Source organism: Punica granatum, unplaced genomic scaffold (genome assembly GCF_007655135.1).
Source record: "Punica granatum isolate Tunisia-2019 unplaced genomic scaffold, ASM765513v2 Contig00439, whole genome shotgun sequence".
Taxonomy (NCBI): Eukaryota; Viridiplantae; Streptophyta; class Magnoliopsida; order Myrtales; family Lythraceae; genus Punica; species Punica granatum.
Genome location: NW_022204349.1, coordinates 1 through 25,753, shown reverse-complemented (window position 1 = coordinate 25,753; position 25,753 = coordinate 1). Strand labels below are relative to the sequence as shown.

The window sequence follows — 25,753 nt, the reverse complement described above, 5'->3', positions numbered from 1 at the left end:
ATGGATCTTAGTTATTTGATAGATATTCTTTTTGTATGTAATGGATTTGAAAATGTTACGACTTGAAAATTTTGTTTAGTTGCATTATTGATGTGAGTGCGAAAAAGTAATCTTTTTGAGAAGTATATAACATATTAGAGCTTACTGAATTAGTTTTATATTTTTGGGAGTCTATGCAAAGCCGATTTTATGTGAATAGTTATATAGTAATGGATGTCGAGGAAATATAGGGAAAAATTTCGCTGAAATTTCGGATCGTGAAATGCATATATTCACAAACAGCAATTACTTCCTATTTTGACTGTACAACTCAAGAAACCAAGGACATCATTCAAGCACACAACAGGTGACAAGAAGATCACCCGCCTTAGCTCGGGCCAAGGCCAGAACGATCACAAGACAAAGCAATTATCTGGCCGAAGGTCCTGGAAATAGCGCAACTACTCATAATATATGTGTTCGGGTACCCGAGAAGTGATGAGAACTTCGAGAGGGGTGGCCTTGATATTGGTCAACCCAATAGCTTCCTCCATGTCAACTGCCTTGTCCCCTGGCATCTGAACATTGAAAGCATAAAGGAAAGAAGCGAGCGTGAGGCCAACAACTTGGACGGCCATTGAGATTCCAGGGCACATCCTCCTCCCGCTCCCGAAAGGTATGAACTCGAAATTCTGTCCCCTAACATCAACATCCTTGTGGGTGGTTAGGAACCTCTCAGGCCACACACGCGGGTCACGATGTATCTTGTACAGGTTCAGCATTAGCTGGGTGCCCTTGGGGACAAAGTAGCCCGAGATATTGCAGTCCTTGATGGCCTCGTGGGGCACAGATAGGGGCGCCGCTGGGTAGAGCCTTAAGGTTTCTTGATGACGGAATGGAGGTAAGGTAAGTTCTTGAGGTCCGATTCGTTCACTTTCCTATCCCTCCCGATTTGGGCGTCGAGTTCTTGTTGGACATTCTTCAGGGCTTCCACGTGGTTGAGCTGCAATAAGAGGGCCCATGTCATGGTAATTGTTATAATGTCTATGCCAGCTAAAATCATTGCCTACTAGAATGTAGGAAATTTTATACATAATACATATATTAAAACCCAAAAAATGAGAAAAGGTGGTATTTGCTAGCCACATCGTTTTGTTTCTCCAAGTAACTCCATGCTATTAAAGAGTAGATATTACGATCCGAGAAGGCTTACCATGCATGTAGCTTTGTTGACAGTATCAGAGTCGTAACTACGGATCTCCAGATTATCTTCAAGGATATATAGCAGAACATCCATGAAGTCTTGCTCACCCTTTACCCCAGTAGCCACCTCCCTTTGTGCTCGTCCAACCACCGTTGCACCACCCGGTCGAGTTTTTTAGCAGTCCTCTTCATGGCCTTCTCATAGCCACCCAGATCAAGCCACCTCATGAAACGGAACCCATCAGCCAACACATATCTCCCAATGAGCTACATCCACTCTCCCAAGACCTCTCTCCCCTCCTTGTTGCCATCACCATCACCATGAAGTCGCCTCTCGACAATTGTCCTGAACATTATGTTCACAATTATGTCCCAAAACCACCTTGTCATGTTCACCAGTAAAGGCAATGCCCCTTCAGTCCTCGACGCCCTAGTGCTGCTGGTGTTTGTTCTTTGGTATTCCTCATCTATGTGCCTGACCGACGAGAGGACCTCGGACTCACGGACTTCCCTGAGGAGCCCGATCCGGTGGTTGGAAAGTATCTAGAGGGTCACAATCTTTCGCACCTGGCGCCAGTACGGGCCGTATAGGCTGAAACCTATCATTGCATAGTTGTAGGTCATGACCTCCGAACTCACAGACTTGGGCCTGGTGGCAAGTGCGGGGTCGTTGGTGGTGAGGCATTCCTTGGCGACTGCCCAAGCGTTCACCACCATGGCTTTCCGGAGGCCCAAACTGATGGTGAAGATCGGGCCATACTTGTCAGCCATCCGAGCCAGGACCAAGTGGGCAGGGAGGGGACCACCCAAGAGGTGGAGGTGACCGAGTAAGGGCCACGAACCGCCGGCATTAGGGGCCATTTTCCTGCTTCTTGTGCCTTTCCTTGTAACAAGACTTGTTATGTAAAAGAGAGACGTACTGATGGAGAAAACGAGAAGACTATATGATGGTTCTAGAATACAATTAAAGACTGTTGGACTGAAACCGAAGAGTCATTTCGTGCTTAGTCTTCTGAGTCGTTTCTGCATTAAATAGGTTCAAATAAGATGTCATTGGAAAGCCCTAGAAGTCTAGTTTCCAATGAATCAAACTGTTCGTAATTTGGAATTGTCTAGGAAAAGTTATTGTCATTTTCGTGAGTCGTGTCCAGAAAAATCCGAGAAGATAGAATTAGAGTTAATGGGGTGTCTTGGGAAGTTAAAAAGTCCTTGTGTCTTTGTTCTATAAATAGGATGATCGTGTAACGATATGGGCAAGTCATCTTTGAAGTAATCAATTTATATTCTAGAGTAACTCATTCTTTGAGTTGTTCTTCTCTGACTTCGAATAACTTAGGTGGATTCCTAAGGTTCTTCGGGTCGTTCGCTCGTTGTTTTGGGGGCTTGGTCCTCTCTTCTCTCCTTACCGCCATCACGTACATAAGGCAAAGATGGTGATGAGAATGGTGGGCGCTGACAAAGAGAGATGAGCTGACTCCTCCATGAATGACTCTTAGTTGATTAGTGATCATTAACATTAAGCAACGGAGATGAAGAGGACATAGAAAGTGGAGAAGGGGCTTTCTTTTAATGTGATATAACACTTTCACTGCTAAATTATGAAGCTTTATATGGAGAGAGGAAATCGTAGAATGCGATCTCCGAGTTGACCATCCGGATCAATCGTCACTTCAAACGGATGAATATATTCATTTATATAATTAATATCCGTTCCGTTTTCACCAGAGAGAATATCTTAATCCAAACTCCGCATGTTTATCTATCATTATGGCACAAAACCGGCTTAAGAAAAATCACCGCTTATTATAATATTTATGATGGAGTAACAAACTAAAATTTGAAAGAACTTACTAATTCCCACGAATAGAACTCTACTGAATTGCGAACTTTGTTACTTACTAATTCCCACTGCATATAGCAGAACCTGTTTGTGTCAAGTGAAATTGCTAAATAAATTTCTTGAGCAACTGATGATACTGGTTCTCTTAAGTTGATCATAATTAGTGCATTGCTAATTTGATCTACTCTGCCCTTACAGGTGTTGTAAGGCCTTGAGGCAGCAACACTCCTCGTCGAGGATATGGACGAATGGTTAGGCATCTTCAATGTGAAGCTTAGACATATGAGGGAGGACATAGCATCGGTAATCCCTACCGTTGCTTTTATATGTGATCGTACTCCTGTTTGAGTTTTGCATTATTGGTCTTTTGCTTGTGCTTAGCTTATTTGCTCACATAGAAATTATAGTGTATTGTTCTTTCTGGCCTTGTTTCTTTAATTGAATACTTACCCCAATGCTGCATTCTAGGCCACTAGGGATATATATCTTTATAATAGCAATGAAAATTTTTATTAAAGGAATACTATAAGGGTACCACGCATAGATAAAAACCAAAAGGGGAACATAAAACCCCAGCAAGAACAAGTACATGAAAGACTTTTCACCGAATCCAAGACCAAACATTTCCGCTGCATTCTGGGCTGAGAGGGCTCGTGAAAGGCATCAGATTTCTGCTCTAACTATTAATTGAAACTTATTTTCTTGTTAGCAATTGTAATTGTGCCGCTAAGGAGTTCAAGGGCTAGCAAATTAGATGCTCATTAATGTCTCCACTGTTGTACTGCAGCTATATTTTAACAAATATATTGTTATGCACTTTTTTCTTCTTCATTGATTTTCTAAATTTGGTGATACAGTAATGCTTCTCATATTGACTGAAAATTATACTATTGCTCTGGATAGTGGGTTTGCTCAAAATTGTAGATGATGAACCATTGGAGCCTTTATGAAGTGAGCTGCCATACCTGATATCTGATCCTTTTGTCTGGTTGCTTCACTTTAGAAGTTTGTTGTCCTTTTCTTATAGGCTTTCTCGGATGATTTCAACATATAAATGTTCAGAAATTGTTTCCTTTTGGGCTTCTTTTCCTTTGTTAATTGAATTGCTTCCTCCAGATTGAGACACGCAACAATAAGTTGGAGATGCAGTCTGTAAATAACAAAGCATTGATAGTGGAACTTGATAAGCTTCTCGAACGGCTGCGTGTTCCTTTCGAGGTATGTTTTCAATGGCAAAGGATAAGTTAATTATGTGAGGTGTCTCATGTTTCCTTGTCCCAATGATGTGCTATCTTTTGTAGTATGCAGCATGTCTAACTGGGGGCTCTTTTGATGAGGCGAACATGCTTAAAAACTGATGCAGCAGAAGACGTGGCAAATCGGTATATTAAGAAAAACAGGTTTTGACAACCCTATCTCGAGAGAAACAGCATCTAGAGCCAAACGGGAAATTTTGGGGCCTCAAACAGGCAATTTTATGTTATTTTGGCATTTTTGCATATTTTAGGAAAAAGTTTATTTCTTTCGTTGTAATTCCCTAAAATAGTTTATTTCCTTTGTTGCAATTTCGTTTCTTCCTATTTTTTCTTCGTGAGTCCATCCTCTTGTCGATGCCTCCCAGACCACATCAGCCTCCTTGTCGTCCTCATCATACTCAGCAAAAGCAAAGAGACCCACATCATTCCCCTCAAATTCATCAGATTTACGGTTCTCGTTATAACCCTTGTCATCTCCCTCATCATCATCCTCCTCCTCATCGAACTCGGGCTCTCCATCGCCTCTCGCTACAAAAAAATGCGTCATCAGACAGATCCTCTTCGAAAGCAAAGTTGCATCCCCTTCAGAATGATGTGGGTCTCTTTGCCTTTGTTGAGTATGATGAGGATGACAAGGATGTTGATGCGGTCTAGGAGGCCATCGACAAGAGGATGGACTTGCGAAGAAAAGATAGGAGGGATGCGAGGCTGAAGCAGGAAATTGAGAAGTATTGTGCCTCGAATCAACAGATGAGGACGAGAATGCCAGATGTCTCTATCGAATCAATCACTGCAGCAGAGTATTTTGAGTCAGGATTTTTTCCAATCAACCGTTCTGGATCATGGGCTGACATCGGTTTCCGGTCAAGTATGGAAGATCTGTATGTTTGTGTGGATAATTTTATCTCTAAACTCCTAGGGCAAATTCTCTCCACCCATGGGAGAATGTGTTAAGAACTTTAACTCTCCCTCAACAGGTAACTCTCTTCTTGTGTAATATAAGTCTACTTCTCACACTCAAATGCACTCAGAGATCTGTGGTCTCTATGCACACTAGAATTCTGCAGATTTGGTATCTGCAGAAACTCAGATCAACATACTGAAGGAGAGAGAGAGATAAAGTAAGAAGATGATGAACACTGATTCATTCATGAACAGAACATGCATAACACAGTGTCTGACATATCCCATACATATAAAGATAACACACTTGGTAGTAACTGCTCTCGGCAAGTTACATTTAAAATTCAAAAAAAAACACAACATCCACTTAACTGTCTACAAGAGACCAACTGACTTCCAATAACCAACCTACAGACAACATAACTAACAGAAAGAAAAAATACAGACAGACATTAACATGGATCAGTGAGTGATCCATCCTTCCAACACTCCTCCTTGGATCAGGAGCTGATACAAATACCAATACTCTGTCTGAGATGATTAAATCGACCAACACTAAAAGCCTTAGTGAACATATCTGCTAATTGGTCCTCTGAGCTACAATGCTCCAGCTTAACTTCACCTTCCTGCTGTACTTCCCTTAAGTAAAAGTACTTGACTTTGAAGTGCTTTGTCTTCCCATGAAATACTGGGTTTTGTGAGATTGCAATGGCAGCTTGGTTGTCCACATACAATGTAGTAGCCTCCTTTGCATCACAACCTAAATCATTCAATAACTTTCTCAACCAAATTGCCTGATTTGCAGCAGTAGTTGCTGCAACAAATTCTGCTTCTGCAGTGGATTGGGCAATGATGTCTTGCTTCTTCGAACTCCATGAGAAACATGCTGATCCCAAAGAGAAACAATAACCCGATGTGCTCTTCATATCATCCATTGAGCCAGCCCAGTCACTATCAGAGTAACCATGCAAGTTAAACTGGTCACTCTTGCAAAACATCACTCCCAATGATTGAGTTCCCTTCAAGTACCTGACCACTCTTTTGCTGCCACCATATGAATTTCACTTGCACAACTCAAATATCTCGAGAGCATACTTACTGTATGCAGGATGTCTGGTCTTGTGGCAGTTAAGTACATCAGACACCCTATCAAACTTCTGTATCTGTTTGCATCAGTGGCTTCTGATCCATCATCCTTCTTAAGTTTTTCTTTCAAGTTCATGGGAGTCGAGGCACTCTTGCATTCTTCCATTTGAAACTTCTTTAGAATCTCCCTTAGATACTTCTTTTGACAGATGAACACCCCATTCCTTTTTTGCTGAACCTCCATTCCCAGAAAATAGGACATCTCTCCTAAGTCTGTCATCTCAAACACCTTCTGCAGATCATTCTTCAATTTACCAGCTGATCCTCATTGTCACCAGTCACTAGAAGATCGTCAACATACAACGAGAGAATCACTTTACTGTCCATTTCCTTCTTCACATACAGTGTGGATTCACTCAGACTCTTCTTAAACTTCAAGTCCTGCAGATAAGTGTCTATCTTGTTATACCAAGCTCTAGGTGCCTGCTTCAAACCATAAAGGGCCTTTTTGAGTTTATAGACCCTTGCCTCTGCTCCTTTTACTATAAACCCCTCTGGTTGCTCAACATAAATTTCTTCCTCGAGCACCCCATTCAGAAAAGCAGACTTCACATCCAACTGGTATATCTTCCAGTTCTTTTCTGCAGCAATAGCCAAGAGAAGCCTTATTGTGTCAAGTCTTGCAACTGGTGCAAACGTTTCTGAGTAGTCCACTCCCCATATCTGAGCATACCCCTTGACTACCAGCCTTGCTTTATACTTGTTTACACTGCCATCAGAGTTGAATTTGGTTTTATAAACCTATTTTACCCCAATGACTTTCCTGTTATGAGGTCTCTCTACCAACTCCCATGTTTGGTTCTTTTCAATCATTTTGAGTTCCTCTTGCATTGCAGCAACCCATCTCCTATCTGCATTAGCTTCCTCAAAACAGGATGGTTCAAGCACAGCTACATTGCACCTTTGATAAACATCAGCCAGCAACCTTGTTCCTCTTACTGGTGGATCATCACCTGTTTCTTCTACTGATGCTTCTCCAGTTTGAGTCTCAGTAGGTGTGATGTGGCACACTCAACTGAGTTTTCTTCAGCACTGACTTCTGCTGAGTACCTGCATTCCAATTCCACTCTTCATCTTCAAGAAACTTTATATCTCTGCTGATGATCACTCTCCCATTTGTCGGCTGGTAAACTCTGTAAGCTCTCGACTGCTCACTATACCCAATGAACACTCCAATTTCTCCTTTCTGGTCAAGTTTATCTCGTTTGACAGAAGGAATGTAAGTATAGCAAATGCAGCCAAATACCTTTAGGTTGCTCAAAATTGGCTTAACTCCACTCCAAGCCTCCAGTGGTGTCATCATCTCCACTGCCTTGGTTGGCAACCTGTTCTGCAGGAATACTGCAGTATTAGCAGCCTCAGCCCAAAAACTCTTAGTCACATGTTTTCTTGCAGTAGACATCTGGTCATGTCCATGATGCTTCTATTCTTCCTTTCACTCACCCCATTTTGTTGTGGTGAGTATGGGACTGTGAGCTGGTGTTTGATACCAGCCTGTTCACAGATTTCTTTGAAACTGGCTGAGATGTACTCTCCTCCATTGTCTGATCTTATAGCAAGTATCTTGCATCCACTTTCCTTCTCCACGAGCCTTTTGAACTTCAGAAATACCATTCTAACTTCTGACTTTACCTTCATGAAGAATATCCAACACATTCTGGTTTTATCATCAATGAAAGTAACAAAGTACTTACTGCCATTCAGAGACTCGACTGACATTGGCCCACAAACATCAGTGTGAACCAATTGAAGCCTCTCAGTAGCCTTCCAGTGGTTCTTCCTGAAAGGCAATCTCGTTTGCTTTCCTTCCATGCACACCTTACAGTTCTTCAGTTCTCTGTGCAGTGAAGGCAGCCCCTCGACCATTCCATGTTGCTGCATAAACTTCACCCCTTTGCTGTTGAAATGACCAAGCCTCCTGTGCCAAATCGCTTCCTCATCTTCCTGACTTGACATAGCAACCTGTCTCTCCTCTAGAGGGTTGAACGAGAAGCACTTCTCCCTCATGGGGATCTCAAATAGAACCTGTCCTTCAGCATCACCAATCACACATTTCTCATTCTCAAACACAACTTTGTAGCCTTTCTCGACCAACTGACCTACACTTAGCAGGTTTTGGTCTATTTCTGGCACAAGTAGCACACCAGAAATCAATTTGGTGCATGCTGGGCCCTCGAGCATCACATCACCCTTTCCTTCAACAGCTATGAACTCTCCATTTCCAATCCTTACTCTGGACTTTACAGACTTGTCCAGAGTTTTAAACAAAGCTTCATTGTTAGTCATGTGATTAGTGCATCCACTGTCAACCAACCACCCATCCTTTATAGCATTTGAGATAAAGCAAGTCACAACAAAGAGTTGCTCTACCTCAGTACTTGCAGCATTGTGACTGTCTCCCTGGTGCTCAGTGTGTTTTTCTTTGCAGATGGCTTCCATGTGTCCAATCTTGTGACACTTCCTGCACTTAACATCCGGCCTTTTCCAACACCTAAAGTGAGCATGACCTTTCTTTCCACAATGCCTGCAGGAACCAGAACTCCACTTCCTCTCCTGATTCCAATTGCTGGTGTTTCCTTGCTTCCCAGCTTCACTTCCAAACTTCTTCTGTTGCTGCCACTTCTTTTGCTTCTCAACAGCATTCCTGTTCACTTTTGCTTGCAGGGCACCCTCAACTGGCTCCTCCTTTCTCATTATTCTTCTCTGCTCCTGTGCTTGCAACGCACTGAGAACTTCAGAAAGCTTCAGATCTGACAATTCTCTAGTATTTTCAAGTGAGGCAATTGTTGCCTCAAACTTCTCAGGCACAAACACTAAGATTTTCTGGACCAACCTTTCATCACTTATGTTGGATCCCAGAATTCTCACTTTGTTCGCAATTTGCACCAGTTTTTCCACATATTCCTTCACTTCCTGCCCTTCCTGCATCTGCAACTTCTCAAACTCCCTCAGCAAATTCAGTGCTTTCATGCCCCTTATTCTCTCGTCTCCTTCATATTCATCCTTCAGATAATCCCATATGGCTTTTGCAGATTCAAGCCTCATGATGCGAGTAAAAATGGCAGGAGAAACAGAAGAGTATAAGCATGACTTAGCTTTGGCCTTTCTAGTAACTCTCTCCTTGTGAATCTTGATCTGGTTGAGAGTAGGATTTGCAGGCAAGGGAGCAACTTCGTAATCTTCCAGCACTGCATCCCATAGGTCTGCACCCTCCATGAAAGCCTTCATCTTCACTTCCCATGTTTGGTAGTTTTCTCCATCAAAAACTGGTGGAGTAATACTTGAGAAACTGGGCATTGCCACTGTCGCATCCATCAACCCTGCCCTTAAGATCCTCTTAAAGCTCTGATACCACTGTTAAGAACTTTAACTCTCCCTCAACAGGTAACTCTCTTCTTGTGTAATATAAGTCTACTTCTCACACTCAAATGCACTCAGAGATCTGTGGTCTCTATGCACACTAGAATTCTGCAGATTTGGTATCTGCAGAAACTCAGATCAACATACTGAAGGAGAGAGAGAGATAAAGTAAGAAGATGATGAACACTGATTCATTCATGAACAGAACATGCATAACACAGTGTCTGACATATCCCATACATATAAAGATAACACACTTGGTAGTAACTGCTCTCGGCAAGTTACATTTAAAATTCAAAAAAAAACACAACATCCACTTAACTGTCTACAAGAGACCAACTGACTTCCAATAACCAACCTACAGACAACATAACTAACAGAAAGAAAAAATACAGACAGACATTAACATGGATCAGTGAGTGATCCATCCTTCCAACAGAATGATGCGGCAGAAGACGTGGCAAATCGGTATCTTGAGAAAAACAAGTTCTGACGACCTTGTCTCAAGGGAAACAGCATCTGGAGCCAAACAGGAAATTTTGGGGGCATCAAACAGGCAATTTTATGTTATTTTGGCATTTTTGCATATTTTAGGAAAAAGTTTATTTCTTTCGTTGCAATTCCCTAAAATAGTTTATTTCCTTTGTCCTAAAATAGTTTATTTCCTTTGTTGCAATTTCGTTTCTTCCTATTTAAGCGATGTAAGCCCTAGGGCTAAAGTAGTTTAGTTTTGATGAATAAAATTTCAAGATAGTATTTTCTCTATTATCCCAAATTCGGCATTGATTGAATCAACGAATTTGATACCTATTCCCTGGTATTCGTAGAATCAACAGATTATAGAAAATTATTTTTGGCATTCGTGCGTGAATCAACAGATTACAATTGTTCTTTAGTTCCGCTGCGTCACGATGTCTTGACTCGTTGCCCAGTTCTTCTCCTCTTTGGCTTGAGCTTGGTTCCTCCTTCTTCTTTTCTCATCTGCTGCTCAATTCTCTCTTGTTATATTTTAGCAGCAACTGCCCCTTTTCTTCTTTCCTTCTAACGGTAAAGAGAGAAAAGAGAGAGAGAGATGTGTATCTCCTTATCTTTCCCTTCTTCCTTTCATCTATATATATATATATATATATATAGGCTACCTACTAATTACCTTGTCTTTACCCTAATTAATGAAGGGTTTATCAAGATTATAAGTTGGCCAATTGATCACAAAAATGTAGCCTACAACTTTTTACTTTCAAAACGAGAAAATCGGTTCTTGAAATGGGGTGACAGACTGCCCAGAGTCGCTACGACATAAACGCGAAAGTTGCGACTCTAAACCTTTTGTCCATGATTTCCAGACCAGAGTTGTGACTCCAGATTGTTGCAGTTGCAACTATGGCAAGTGCAGCCACGATCCTTTATTTCGATGCTCTTATCAAATACGAATATTCATTTCATGAGTACCAAAATCTTCAAAATATGAGCAATAGATTAAAACACTTCATACAACACTAAACTTGACCTAAAAAACTAAAAAGAGCACAAACAACAGTTGAAGACTTAGCACGAATATTTGCTCATTAACGGAGAAAATTAACTCCAACATAAAGAGTTATCACAATTCGAGCATCACTGCTTGGTTCCATGCTCCAGCAGTCCCTCGCTTCCTTTATTGGGTATGCTTGAAGGAAAGATACATGACCTAACACACGACCTTGTGGACTGCTAGAGATCCTTGGTATTCACTTGCTTCCAAATGCAGGAGAAGACTGGCGAACGAATCTTGTGTGGAAAGAATTGAAAACCGAAAGCTTTATGTAATTAAGTTTCACTAGGAAAAGAGAAAAGAAGCTTTGTAATGAACGACTAGATCTCAATTCCAGTCATTGGATAGAACTGGTAGGAGGGGCCCGCCGGGGGGAAGAAGAAATGGATGATGGCCATTGGTACGTAGCAAGTGGATCTAGAAAAATTTTACAATCTTGTGGACTCGAATTTCGTCTCGTCGGGGCCTACATACATGCTTGCTGATCGCACGGCTTGGGAGTGTCCATCTTCTTGGGAACGCGTGATGGACATGCGTGAAAAGGGAGTCACCACTACCTGTTTAAGACCCGAAGGCCGAGGTCCAATGAGTTGCCCGAGTCTAGGGGTAATGAATGCACTTAGTTGCTAAGGCATATGGTCTTGCGGAACCAGAAGTTCTGAATTCAGGAGGTTCTGTTACATGCGGACCTATATCCCACAAGTCTTATCAGTACCCTAATTTGTTTAAGGTTTGTCATTTTTAATTTATTTACCACGTTAATTAGGTTTCGCTCGGTTTGACACCGTAAATTCGTGGAAATGATCGATTCGGTTTAAGGGACCGAAAGACGGGCGGATCTCGGGTCAGGGGATTGGTCCGCTGTCCTTGCATCTTGGCCAACCAGGCCATGATGGCCGGTTCACCGCGTGGACCGGGCCTGTGACTCGTGTGGTCCTGCTCGTCCCAGGGACCCATAAACCGACTCGACTGGTTCCGACTCTCGAACCTCACGCTTACCGATCAAAATCGTTACATGAATGAATGTACAAATAAATACATCACAATATACTCTCAAACAATAAATATAAATTACAACAAATGGATCCCGATAGGCTCGCGTTCGGCCAATATTCCTCTCCTGCTTACCGTGAGCTTGGAAAGTCCGAAACCGAAATTAATACGACGCGGGCCCGTGAGAGCCAGAGGTCAGGTTCGACCGAACCAACAAATCCCAGGAAGACCGAATGATCCTCAAGATAGTCGTGGGACCGGTCGAGCTCGCAGGTGATTATCTAACCTCATTTCACGCATCATGACCCGAGTCATCATCCACTTGGGTACTACTAGGGTCGAAACGGTGACTTGAGACTAGACCCCATACCGCACTCGAATCGCGTGCACTCAGTGTGTGGGGGCATTGGACCACATGATCAATGGTTGGGTCATTGGACCCCGTGTGAACCGTATCCTATGGGTTCGAGTTTGAACTGTCACAAAACAGATAAAAACAGATAAAATAAACTAAACCAAATAAAACAAACAAATGGTGTGAATTAATTGCCATGTATATGTAATTATCAAATTATGAACTGGGGTTACTTGGCAGACATGTCTCTATCCTAAACAGACAAAAACAAAGAAGATGCATGTGATGAGGATCGGCCATGGGCCGCCCTGAAATGGCATGTAGCATTTGGCTTTGCTTAGAAAGAACTTCATGATGCCTGTTGTCAAGCCCTGAGTACGTGGGTTTCTTTTAAATTTTGCTGTTTGTGACATTGGCAAATTAACAGATTATGACAGAAGTGTGTTTTGCTAGAAACCTAAAACCTTGGGTTTTGCCCTCTCATCTCCATGTGTTTGATTACGTCGAGTGTGTGATTAGTTTGGTTTCTTGTTTTATGACAGATAAACCCAATCTAAGCACAAACTTAGGAAAGTGGGAGTGCGAAATAATAGGGGATGCCAAGGTCTCTGCTCATGCCCCATGAAGAGTCGGACAACTTTTCACGAGCCGTCCCCACTCGTATCTCTGATCCACCTCTTTAAGCGTCTGAATCTATGATAGGATGACAGAAACACCCCAGTCAAATAAAGAGGGCTTTACAGATAAGACCTGTGCCCGCACAGGCTGCCCATCTTTACCCGTGCCTCGAAGTGTTTCGATAACCCTAACTCTAGGGTTGTCAGCAAATCATGAACCGATAATCATGTCCTTGAACCGCAAAAATATGTTTGTATGAGGCCGAGAGTATTTGGCATGGACCTTTGAAAGTCTGTAACCAGTGTCGACCAATTTCTTGGACCCATCGGGGCCGTGTAGACCCCACCCCGAAAGAGTTGCGAAACTGGGCGCTCCGCCTGAAAGTGGTCTAAGAAAAACTCATGCATTTCGACTCGAACTGCCTTAAATCGGGCCTAGACTCGAGTCAAGACACGCAAATACTCCTTAGATATTCATGCTACGTGTGTTACATGTCTCAGTGTTTTTGTTGAAAATTGTGGGTCTTAAAAAAGGGTATTGCCACCGTTTTATGACTCATCAACTCGTTTACAAGTTATTGGCTGGTTCATGCAATTCATTAGAGAGCCAAGTGAGTTAATTAGCCAAGTGAGACATCTCGATTACCCTATGTGTGGAATTTATTAATTTGAGTGAACTTGCTAAATGCTTTGGTTTGCAGGTTTTGAGCCGTCGAACTGGCCAATTGTGGATCGTCTAATAAAAACTCTAATTCTCAATCGTCTTGAAATTAAATTCAATTTTAAACCGACTTTACATGATTAATCCGATTCGTGTGGGTTTTATAAAAAGTGCATTCAAACACTACAATATACAATCATGGGCATGTTCAATCACATCAAGACTTAATTTGCCGGTTGTAGGTCCAAATGATCAAATTCAGCCGATTTAAAATTTCTTTAGTCAATTTTAATCTTTAGAGTTGAATGAGCATGAGGTTAAATTCATGTGGGTTCGCTCTGACTTCAAACAATCGATTTTAAGCCCGATTTTTCTTTTTAAAATGCCAAATTCATGTACGAGTCGGTTCATAACACACGCGCCGATTTTTAAGAACCCGAGTTCAATCCTTTATTCCGGTTCGTGCTACTTTTGGCAAAAACTCAAATTCCATCATTGTCATCCACACACAAATATCGAGTTAACTAAATACAAGAGTCCTATCATGCCACTAAGCCCGGGTATGATATCTCTCCCGAACCAATGTTGGGAAGAACTCAAGAAACTTTGAAACTCCCTCAATCCCGAGCTGAAACGAACTGTTTTAGATCACCACGACAGCACAACGAGTTGGGAACAACAAGAAACTTGAGGGGAGCTGGAGGATGGACAAGAGACCCGCAAGAACGGAAGTAGAAGAAGAACAAGGCGGGACGGTAGCTCAGCTCGGGAGGTCGAAAAGAGCCAACAGTTCGCAGTAAAGGCAAAGGGATGAGGAGAGCAATGCCAAGGAGGTTGACAGCTTGGGGAAAGGCCGTGAGTAATCAGGAGACCAAGAATTCTACTGCTGCTCCTGATATGTGTGCTATTGGTCCATCCCAAGCCCGAGACACAGAGAGAGAGGGAGAGAATGAAGGTCACTGTTGTATGGTGAGCATGAGGGAAAAAAAGAATGGATGGTGAAGGTGATGACAGAACTGAAAATGGTGATGGTTGCTGATGAAGGGGAAGGAAAAGGGGAGGAAGCTGCTGGTGTGTGGTGGTGGTGATGAACAGGAGGGAGTCGAGAGGAAGGGAAGGAGCCGAGAGATAGGGGGAGGAGCAAGAGATAGAGGTGAGAATGTCAGGGGCTGGTCGAAGCAAGAGGTGCTAGAGGAAGGTGGTCATGGTCATGGAAAGGCTGAGGTGATCGGGAGAGAGTGATCAGGAGGGAATGATGGGAAGAGGGATCAGTGGAGATGAGAGTGAGAATGAGTGAGCTGGAGAGGCTGAGCTCGGGAGCCCTTGCCGGTGTGGGATGGCTGAGGAAGAGAGGGAGCTGCAAGTGATAAAAAGTCGTGAAGATGATGGTGTCAGGAGGTTAAGATGATGGTGAACTGAGGTCAGGAGAAGCTGGTGTGGCGTAAAGCAAAGGAAAAGAACGGAGAGGGATCGGGAGAGAGAGAGAAGTGCAGATGATGATGGTCTGTGATGGTTAGCTGTTCAGAGAGGGAGGAAAAGAGAAGACAAAGGATCAAGATGGTGCTGATCAGAGTGAGGGAATGGCTGTGATGAGAGGATGGCAGAGGGGTGATGAGGATCCGCAGATGATCCGGCTGCTCGTTAAGGTCATGGAGCCGGAGATGGTGGGGCTGGTGATGGGGATGCTGAGATGATCGAGGAGCAGTAGAGGAGAGGGAGGCTTGTGATCAGATGGAGCAGCTGTCCCAGAGGAGAAAGAGTTGCAGGTTATGGTCGAAGGATGGGATGGATGGATGTTGCAGGAGCTGCAGCTTGCAGGAAGCAGCGGGATGGGTGGAGCAGAAGGCTGCAGGATCTGCCGCAGAACAATGAGAAGAAGAAAGAAAAGAAAACAAAATTAAAGAGTTGGTCAGAGAGCAGGGCATATGCTGCAAAACAACCAGAAGAAAAGAAGAAAATGGAAAAAGAAGAACAAAAGAAACATAAGGGAGGGAGCATGGCATGGGTCGGCCAACTTGGCCATTTGGCCGACCCATCTGCCGCCTTTCCCCCTTTCCTTTTTCCTTTTTTTCCACTTTCATTATTATTTTTTTCATTAATTAGCTCGAACGGGCATTCGTTGATCGATAATTTAATTTCCCGGGATTCGTCGATATTTTCGGAATAAAAACTTTGAAATCGAGAAATTCGAAAAATGATCGGCTCTATGAGAATTTCAATTTGTATTGACGGAAATCGAATCTCGATAAAATCGACATCGAACCTCCGACATGCGTCGATCGTAATTGTCAATTATTTCCGAATTTCTAGTCTTTTCAATTCGATATCCAAAAAATATTTCGGAACCACCGTTGCATTCAGAAAAACTCGAGAATCAACAATATGCAGAAATATATTTTTCAGCCCCGAGTATCATCCCAAATTTTGAAAAATTAAACTTAATGCACGTAAGGCATGAAATCCTCGTCTTTTCAATCGGATATCCAAAAAATGATGTGGGACCATCGTTGTGTGCAGAAAAATTCGATGATCAATATTTTGCAGAGAAATATTTCATGGCCCTGAATATTGTTCTGAACTTTGAAAATTAAAATTGACACACATAATGCCTAGAATTGTCCCGGAGAGCTTTTTCTTCTTTTTTTTTCTTTTTTTCTAAAAAAATAAAAAATTGCAGTCAGATTAAAGAAATGCCCCGTTTCAAATGTAGTGAATGCACCGAGGGAATTAAGTAGGATCCTCCTTAATGGTTCTCGAGTGCCGGTGGACTAAAACGGGGTGCTAATACTAGAGTCCGATCAATTGCCCCAGGAACCAGTGACCCCTCCTAATCCAACGGTCTTGAGACTTCCTCGCCGATCTCTGGTACCATAGTTTCCTGTGGATGAAAAATGGTCGACATCGACGAGGTTGCGACTGTTATGGCGGCTGGCCCGTTCTTTGTGTATTTTCTCCCTTTCACGCCATGCCTTAAATTAATATATCTCTAACCTTTCTGAACAATATGGGCAAGACTGACGGGAACATTATCTTGTAATATTTAGTGGATGGACAAATCAAAGAGGAGGACACACCATAATCAGTGACGTTGCACAAGTAGAACATTCGACTACTGTACTTTTCTACCTTAGGACTAATGCGAGCCACCTTTTATCCTTTCCTGCGTGCAAGTTAGACAATCGCTAATTCCAAGGTAAAGACTAGAACTTAGAGTAAATAAAAAATAAAAATTTTGCTGGCGTACGTTTCTTAATTGAATCCCGATAACAACTGCAAAGAAAATTATCGATTTCGGATACGTTTTCCCCCTCGACTGATGAGAAACAAAATTTAAGAATGTTAGACAAATGATTTATATATACAGTCAACTAAGTTCTTCTAGGCCGCCCTCCATATATATTTATCGTTGAGCGTAGCTATAGATTTCATCCTCTTTACAATCTGTGTTCCTTGCCAAATTTTAATAGCTAACTTATCAACTAAGAAGAGTCATTCATGGAGGAGTCAGCTGATCATCTCTCTGTGTCAGCACCCACCATTCTCATCACCATCTTTGCCTTGTTTATGTCAATCCTTTACATAACAAGCCTTATCACTAGGAACGGCGATACTAGCAAGAAGCAATCAGCTGGCGACGTCACGAAAAAGATGGCCCCTGATGCGGGCGGCTCATGGCCCTTCCTCGGCCATCTCCACCTCTTGGGCGGTCCCCGCCCTGCCCACTTGGTCCTGGCTCAGATGGCCGACAAGTGCGGCCCGATTTTCACCATCAGGTTAGGCCTTCGCAGAGCCGTGGTGGTTAACAGTTGGGAACTTGCGAAGGAGTGCCTCACCAGCAACGACCGGGCATTTGCCACTCGTCCCAAGACTCTGGGCTCGGAGATATTGACCTATAACTATGCGATGGTGGGATTCAGCCCATACAGCCCATATTGGCGCCATGTGCGAAAGATTTCGACCCTAGAGCTGCTTTCCACCCATCGGATCAGCCTCCTCAGGCAAGTCCGTGAGTCTGAGGTTCTCGCCTCAGTGAGGGACATATATCAGGAATATCGAAGAAAGAACGCCAGTAGCATCAGTAATTCGAGGGCTGAACCAGCATCATTATTGCTCGTGGACATGAAAAGGTGGTTCAGGGACATCACTGTGAACATAATGTTCAGGATGATTGTGGGGAAGAGATTCCATGATGATGGCGAAGGCGACGAGGAGGGGAGGAAGGCCTTGAGGGACTGGATGGAGCTCATAGGGAGATTTGTGGTGTCCGATGGGCTCCCGTTCCTAAGGTGGCTCGACTTGGGCGGCCATGAGAAGGCCATGAAGAAGACTGCCAAGGAGCTCGACCTGGTGGTGCAACAATGGTTGGACGAGCACAAGGCTAGGAGGAACTTGGATGGGGAGGCTGGTGCAGTAAAGAGTGAGCAAGACTTCATGGATGTTTTGCTATCTAATCTTGACGGTAATGCGGAGATCAGCAGTTATGATTCCGATACCATCAACAAAGCTATGTGCTTGGTAAGACTTTTTGTGTTGTGATATGTTGTGCTCTAATTTCTAAATATGTTTAGATTTTAGTTTCAAGATAGTGATTTTTGCCACGGGACACGCGTTGTGATCAAACTGTCCTCCAAGAAATTCTTGAGATTTAAAAAATCTATATACGTACGTACATACATACATACATATATAAATATATATGTATATCCTACTTTTAGAATTGGATTTCCATGCACTGATGCACATGCATGGAACTCTTACTATAAAACAACTGTAGAAATGTCCGTTTTGGATATACAGCAGACAATTGATGATCGATCTTGTAAATCATATACTGTTGTGACTTGCATGTTGCGACATCACAACATAGTGCAAACGTGCTGATTGCGAGAACGAGCATGAGCATGGGATAGGACAAGTTTATCACGTAACTGACCGATATGAAAAGTACAATTGTGGCTCCACTTCATCGTACTTCTAATTTTCACGAGGGAAGATTATCTTATCTTATCTAATAGTTAAAGTTATCTTTTATAAAAATGATTTGACAAAATAAGTAAGATTATCTTATCTAAATTAAGTTTGGCATCTTGGAAAAACATAGTGCATATGTGTCTTTGTTCTTGGTAAAACATAAACAATAAGGTTATTTACTACGACATTTTTCCTGATCGCAATCATGTGAATGTCTCATGTAGGCAATGATTTTAGCTGGCACAGATACTACAACAGTGACCATGACATGGGCCACTTCTTTACTGCTGAACAACAAGGAAACCCTAAAGAAGGTCCAGCAAGAACTCGACACCCAAATCGGGAGGGATCGGCAAGTGAACGAATCGGACCTCAAGAACTTACCTTACCTCCATTCCGTCATCAAGGAAACCTTAAGGCTCTACCCTCCAGGCCCCTTATCCATCCCCCATGAGGCCATCGAGGACTGCAACATCTCGGGCTATTTTGTTGCCAAGGGCACCCAACTTATGCTAAACCTGTATAAGATACAACGTGACCCACGTGTATGGCCCGACCCATCCAAGTTCTGGCCTGAGAGGTTCCTGACCACCCACAAGGACATTGATGTTAGGGGACAAAATTTCGAGTTCATACCTTTCGGGAGCGGGAGGAGGATGTGCCCTGGAATCTCACTAGCCCTCCAAGTTGTTGGCCTTGCGCTCGCTTCTTTCCTTCATGCTTTCAATGTTCAGACGCCGGCGGACGAGGCAGTTGACATGGAGGAAGCTGTGGGGCTGACCAATCTCAAGGCCACCCCTCTCGAAGTTCTCATTTCTCCTCGGGTTCCCAAACACGTGTATTACAAGTAGTTGCGCCATGTCAAAGGACTTTCGGGCAAATAAACTGCTTTGTTTTATGATCATCTCGACCTTGGCCCGAACTGAAGTGACTGACCTTCTTGTAACCTGTTGTGTGTTTGAATAACGTTCTTGCTTGCTTGAGTTTTACGGTCATAAGAAGGGAAAATCTATAGTGCAATCAGTTGCACTATACAATGAGAGTAAATTATTTCAATTGGTAGTAAATTACTTAAGTTTTTAATAAATTACTAACAAAAAAAGTAAAGTACACAAATTCAAAATAAATTACAAAAGTCCCAAAATAATTCACACAGATTTTACAAAAGTCCTGAATATTTGCAGAATCGAAATGGGGGTCTCTTTTCTTCATCATCTTTGTGTCTCTATATGCAGGATCCATCCTATCATTATCGAAAGAATCATTGTTGGATTATTAAGGTACATATATATCGTGGTCCAAAGTGCAAATCATTGTTGGATTTCATGAGCGGGTTATATCCTCTGGTCTGGAATCATTATTCCTCGCTGCAAATACCAAATTCCGGAGAACAGATTTTGTCTCATTACAAGAATCGTTCCAGTGAAAAAGCACCGAGTCTCCATCATTAGAACCTAGCCTGAGCACAAGAATCAACACCTTACAATGGCATGAATTATGCTAGAGATTGTTTTGTAGTTAGCAGTAACTTAGGAGTGAAGTCAGACAGTTTCTGTTTTTTGAATTTTAAATGTTAACTGTCGGAAGCATGTATTTTAAGTTGTGTTTTATGGTCTGATGTGTAAGAAGGGTCGATGGTGTATGTACGCGCACAAGCAGTTAATGAAGATTTCCCTTCTTCATCTCCTTTCTACTTCTCTCATTGTTCTTTTGTGTACTGTTCTGCAAAACTTGCAGATGTGATAAATCATTGTGAGTGTGAGCGAAACACTGAGAGCGATTGAAGTTCAAGAAGTAACAAAATATTTATAACATAATTTAATGGAACCGAGAAATGACGTCGACGGATTGGACAATCAGTTAGCCGTTATATCAGGAATGGCAGTTCGGGAATCTTGTAGTCTTCTTTCTGGCTATAATGTTCGAGTGCCCGTTCTGATTTTTCTTGGCAACTTCATCGTAGTATATAACAGTATTAAGATAGTGATTATACGTACACTAAAAGCCCTCCTACTCCACTCTCTATTGCCTGATCTGATCGATTGGTGGTGGCTGTAATCATCAAAAAGAACAGTCTTGTCATTCATGGAGGATTCAGCTCATCTCTCTATGTCTGCACCGATCCTTTTCATCACTTTCTTTGCGTTAATCTTGTCAATCCTTTACATTACAAGAAGTCTTATTATTAGGAAAGGAGATGACAGCAAGAAGCAATTAGCCGGGGGCACGAAACGGTCCCTGATGCGGGCGGTTCATGGCCATTACTCGGTCACCTACACCTCTTGGGTGGTCCCCTCCCTCCCCACTTGGTCCTGGCCCAGATGGCTGACAAGTACGGCCCGATCTTCACCATCAGTTTGGGCCTCCGCAGAGTTGTGGTGGTGAACACTTGGGAACTTGCCAAGGACTGCCTCACCACCAACGACAGGGCATTCGCCAATCGGCCCAAGTCTGTAAGCTCAGACGTCATGACCTACAACTATGCAGTGGTCGCCTTCAGCCCATACAGCCCGTACTGGCGCCACACGCAAAAGATTCTGACCCACAAGTTGCTCTCCGACCAACAGATCACGCTCCTTCGGCAAGTCCGCGAGTCCAAGGTCCTCACCTTGATCAGGGACCTACGTGAGGAATATCGAAAAATGAACAACAGTTACAGCAGCATTGATGCGTCGAGGACGGCCAGAGCTTTACTCATGGACATGAAAAGGTGGTTCGGTCACTTAAGTGTGAACATAATGTTAAGGATGATTATCGGGAGGCGACTTAATAATCATGGTGAAGCAGACGAGGAGAGAGAGGTGTTGAGAGAGTACATGAAGCTCAAAGGGAGATTTGTGGTGGCTGATGGGTTCCCATTCTTGAGGTGGCTCGACTTGGGCGGCCATGAGAAGGCCATGAAGAGGGCAACTGAGAAGCTCGACCGGGTGGTGCAACAGTGGTTCGACGAGCACAAGGCTCGAAGGAACTCGAGCGCTGGTGGGGAAAAGAGTGAGCAAGACTTCATTGATGTTCTATTAACTATTCATGAAGATGATGCCGAGATCAGCGGTTACGACTCTGATACCATCAACAAAGCAGCATGCCTGGTAAAACATAATGCTCATATGTTTTGTTTTCTTAGTAAAACATAAACGATGTGGCTGGCGAATATAACCAGTGCTTGTATGTGTGCATGCGCACGCGAGTATAACATCGCATACATATTTGCTGTAGGCAATGATTGTAGCTGGCTCAGACACTACAATAGTAACCATGACATGGACCCTCTCTTTACTGCTCAATAACAAGGAAGCTCTAAAGAAGATCCAGCAGGAACTCGACACTCAGATCGGGAGGGACAGGAGGTGAACGAATCAGACCTCAACAACTTACTTTACCTCCATGCCGTCATCAAGGAAACCTTAAGACTCTACCCTGCCGCGCCCTTAGCAGTCCCTCATGAGGCTATGAAGGATTGCAATGTCTTGGGTTACTTCATCTCGAAGGGAACCCAAATTATGCTGAACTACATAAGATACAACGTGACCAGCGTGTTTGGCCAACCCATCCGAGTTCAGGCCTGAGAGGTTCCTAACATCCCACAAGAACATCGACGTTAGCTTGAGCCTCATGGGAGTCATGTGAGGTCCTTTTGGGTCACGAAATGTCGAACATCCACATAGTACATGAAGCCATGTAAGCAAGACTGTTCTGGCAAGCTATCAGTTCAGGCCTTTGAGTTGTGTGAGATGGTTCAGCTCATACGAGAGGTCCCGAATCTCATTGAGCCTCCAGTGGTAGGCCTTGCCCTTGCTTCTTTTCTTCATGCTTTCGATGTTCAAGACGCCGGGGATGAGGCAGTTGACATGGAGGAAGCTATGGGGCTGACCAATTTCAAGGCCACCCCTCTCGATTCCATCACTCCTCGGATTCCCAACACGTGTATAATCAGTAAATGCATCATCATGCCAAGACTTTTGGGCAGACAAATCATTCAGTCCGGAGAAGTTTCAAACCAATCATGAGCTATACTGGTTGTTCCGTGCTAGAGGTCAATAATAACTGTTGATCATTGTGCTTGCTGTACTTATAATCATTGTATGTAAAGAAAATGATGGTCGTGATTGATCTTCTTGTGACCTGTCATTTGCTTGAGTAATGTTTGCTTGGTTGCACTAGGTGTAAGCAATTGCTATTGAGATTTTTAGTATTGATACAGGGCTAGCTGTTTCTGTGAGTCAATGTGCCTGAGCCTATATATATACGTCGGACCCTTCTTGTATCATTGTTGGCAAAATGAAGGTATATTTATATATGTGATACACATATATATCTTCTTGGAGATGTAAAACTTAAGGGATATCCTGATACTGTAAGGTATATCCATGTAACCTATTATCTGCTCCGGTTAAGCGCATCTTCAGTCTTCAAAGGGTATTCATGCATCTATCTTCTTGGACAGTTTTCTACCCGAAATCCACGGGTTGTCACTAATTCCATCCCAACAAGTAGAAAAAAGGTTCAATAGACTGACCTTAATGACAAGCCTCCCCACTTAACCTGAGCCCCCTGACAATCTAACGGATGAACTTCGGTCTCCAAGCTCTGATCTTGTTCAGTTTCGATAAGCAATCTTCAGGACTTCAGGCACCACACCAGCTATCTAGGAATTTGTTAGGAATTGAAAAACACGAAGGAAACATATAGTAATACAGGCTGATATATTACTGGGCTCAAAATGGATTGGTACATGTGTGTATTAGACTACAAACCAATATGTGGCAGAACTCACCCTATTCAGCACCGAAGAGGTTTACCAGAATATCCCATAAAATTAATACAGAGCAACGCTTTCCCTAGTTAACTGAGTTGTGCTTCTTTCTTTAACATGCTTGATGAGGAGGCGGATCTCTGACAAACTTCGAGCTGAAAAACTTCTGAAAATTCTCTAATCAGAGAATTATAGGTAATATGAATCAGTTCACCATCATCTGAAGGTGCCCCCCTTTGCTCAGATTGTGAATTCTCCTTCAGAAGGCCCTTTAAGCTTCCAACTCCTCGGTCTTGTATCCCACACGGAACAATCCGCTGAAAGGGAGTCAGATCTGTGGTGACGTTCAGAGCCAAACCATGATAAGTTATCCAACTAGATACGCGGATCCCAATTGCTGCCAATTTCTGATCTCCTTAAGGGCAAAAGAAAAGATGGATCAAAAAAAATATATATATATATATATATATATATATAATATATAATATCAAAAATAGTATAGCCGGTTTATAATGCGAGGTTATCGAAATAGGAACTCTAAAGCTGCACTAAGCCAAACTTAAACTGATGGTAATATACAACTGCTGCAATTTTAACCATTTCAAGACAATGTGGAAATACAATGAACTAATTTCGTATTACTCTGTGACAGCAGCGATAATTTTGTCATTGAAATTTTCTGAGTAACATTGACACCTTTTTGGCCTTCCAATGGGTACAACCAAAGGAAGAGGCTTAAGCCTAAAGAAAAAGATATACTTATGAGGGGAAAGTAAGTGAGACTGGAGATAAATAGTATATATGAAGTTGTCAAGTTGCGTACCAACCCAGACACCAGTGAAACCCTGGAGCCGAGAAGCCCTGATGGAGAATGTCGAGAGAAGAGTGCGAATGACCACGTCCTCAAGTGACCTGAGGTACCAATGCAGATCCATCTTGTGATTTCGGAGATTGATAATAGGGTACATAACAAGCTACAATGCCAGACACATGCATCAATAGTCAGAACAAGGTAGAGCAGTAGATCAACCCTTAATACAAAAGAAATATAGGAAGCACTTCTACATGGTAGTGCTACAACACGGAGCCAATACGAGTTCCTTCATTTGCGTTACAGGGTAATGAAGTGCAATTTATAGGCTTAATTATTATCATCAACAGGCAAAGCTAACTTTTACGTCTAGCCATTGAGCAAAGCACATCCCGTGAGTCGTCTCACTTTAATGCATATTTCAGTTCTAGAATCACTTCTTCTCAGTGGACATCTTTATTAGGAGCGCGTCGACGCTATCCTGATACTGGACCTCCAACGCATTACAGAATCAAAGAAACATCGGATACCTGACCGGGCCCGTGGTATGTGACCTCTCCCCCTCGTTCGGTCCGATAAACATCGCAAGGAGCAGCCTTCGGGTCGAAACGGAGGAACTCCTCCGAGCTCCGCGTCCCAATGTGTACACGGGGTGGTGCTGCAGCGCTATCAGAGTGTCCGGGCAATCCTGGTCGTTCTCAATCAGGGCCTTCTTCTTCCTGACTATGTCCTTCTGCCACGCCCATGCCTCCCCGTAGGGAACGAGCTCGTTGTGCAGATCGAAGCACTCACATCTGCGCGAAAGAATACCAGGCGATAAATTTAGAACCAGGAAAAATGTTCGACGAAGTGCGTGAGAGAGAGAGAGAGAAGCATCGAGAAGCAGCTGATTACTTCCTCCTGCTCTGATGCGCGGCTGGGACGAACGTCGGGTTAGATTTCGCCGATACCCTCCGAGGGTGTGGTGGTCGGCGGTCGTGGGTTGATCAAGTAGAGATGACCAGAGTGCCGTGGTCGAGGAGATGAAGCTTGGGACTGCTAAGGCCAGAAGCATCTCTTTATCTCTATCTCGTGAATCGAAGTAATGAAGGATGAGAGCTCGAGGAGAGGAGAGGAGAGGAAGGTCCATCAGAGCTCCATTCTCATAGCAGCGGAGCCTCCAAAGCTGGAGCTTTGGAGCAAACTGCCTGCTTCCCCGGACTTACGGCGGGGAGGATGGGGGCCAGTTTCTGTTTTCCCCACCCCGTTTTCCGTTTTCTATTTTCTTATCATTCCCTTTTCCCGTTTTCTTTTTCAATGCCGACTAGCCGCTTAGGCTGGCACCTTTTTAACTTCTCGTCAGGGATCGTTGAGGCTCGAGTCGATAGTGAGTTC

At 43.2% G+C, this 25,753-nt stretch overlaps 3 protein-coding genes and 1 pseudogene across 3 annotated transcripts; 1 reads left to right on the top strand and 3 right to left on the bottom strand.

Annotated features, from left to right (window-relative positions):
* Positions 1 to 356: 356 nt before the first annotated feature.
* On the bottom strand, positions 357 to 2,043 carry LOC116190451 (annotated as a pseudogene).
* A 15,173-nt stretch (positions 2,044 to 17,216) lies between these two features.
* Positions 17,217 to 19,813, top strand: LOC116190448 (cytochrome P450 CYP82D47-like). Its single transcript, XM_031520128.1, has 2 exons — positions 17,217 to 18,359; positions 19,040 to 19,813. Exons 1-2 carry the CDS (start codon positions 17,340 to 17,342, stop codon positions 19,664 to 19,666), a joined length of 1,647 nt encoding a protein of 548 aa, XP_031375988.1. The 5' UTR covers positions 17,217 to 17,339; the 3' UTR covers positions 19,667 to 19,813.
* Positions 19,814 to 21,054: 1,241 nt separating this feature from the next.
* Positions 21,055 to 22,154, bottom strand: LOC116190449. The gene is made up of 2 exons (XM_031520129.1): positions 21,632 to 22,154; positions 21,055 to 21,436 (listed from the first exon to the last, which is right to left on the bottom strand). The coding sequence occupies exons 1-2, from the start codon at positions 21,820 to 21,822 to the stop codon at positions 21,295 to 21,297; spliced, it is 333 nt and encodes a 110-aa protein (XP_031375989.1). The 5' UTR covers positions 21,823 to 22,154; the 3' UTR covers positions 21,055 to 21,294.
* A 1,436-nt stretch (positions 22,155 to 23,590) lies between these two features.
* On the bottom strand, positions 23,591 to 25,350 carry LOC116190446 (octanoyltransferase LIP2p, chloroplastic-like; the record flags this gene model as incomplete). Its single annotated transcript, XM_031520127.1, is given in 5 exon segments — positions 23,591 to 23,983; positions 24,392 to 24,542; positions 24,910 to 25,019; positions 25,022 to 25,173; positions 25,274 to 25,350. Coding segments are annotated over 5 exon segments (816 nt in total), but the record flags the coding sequence as incomplete, so codon positions are not given.
* Between the last annotated feature and the right edge of the window lie 403 nt (positions 25,351 to 25,753).

Bases quoted from the DNA above. Each gene is read 5' to 3' on its own strand.
- LOC116190448 (XM_031520128.1), top strand. From the start codon at position 17,340: ATGGAGGAGTCAGCTGATCATCTCTCTGTGTCAGCACCCACCATTCTC. The intron at 18,360-19,039 runs GTAAGACTTTTT...TGTCTCATGTAG, and splicing joins TCAACAAAGCTATGTGCTTG to GCAATGATTTTAGCTGGCAC.
- LOC116190449 (XM_031520129.1), bottom strand. From the start codon at position 21,822: ATGAAGTCTTGCTCACTCTTTTCCCCACCAGCGCTCGAGTTCCTTCGA. The intron at 21,437-21,631 runs GTACTCTCTCAA...TTCCTCACGTAG, and splicing joins AATCTCCCTTTGAGCTTCAT to GTCCCTGATCAAGGTGAGGA.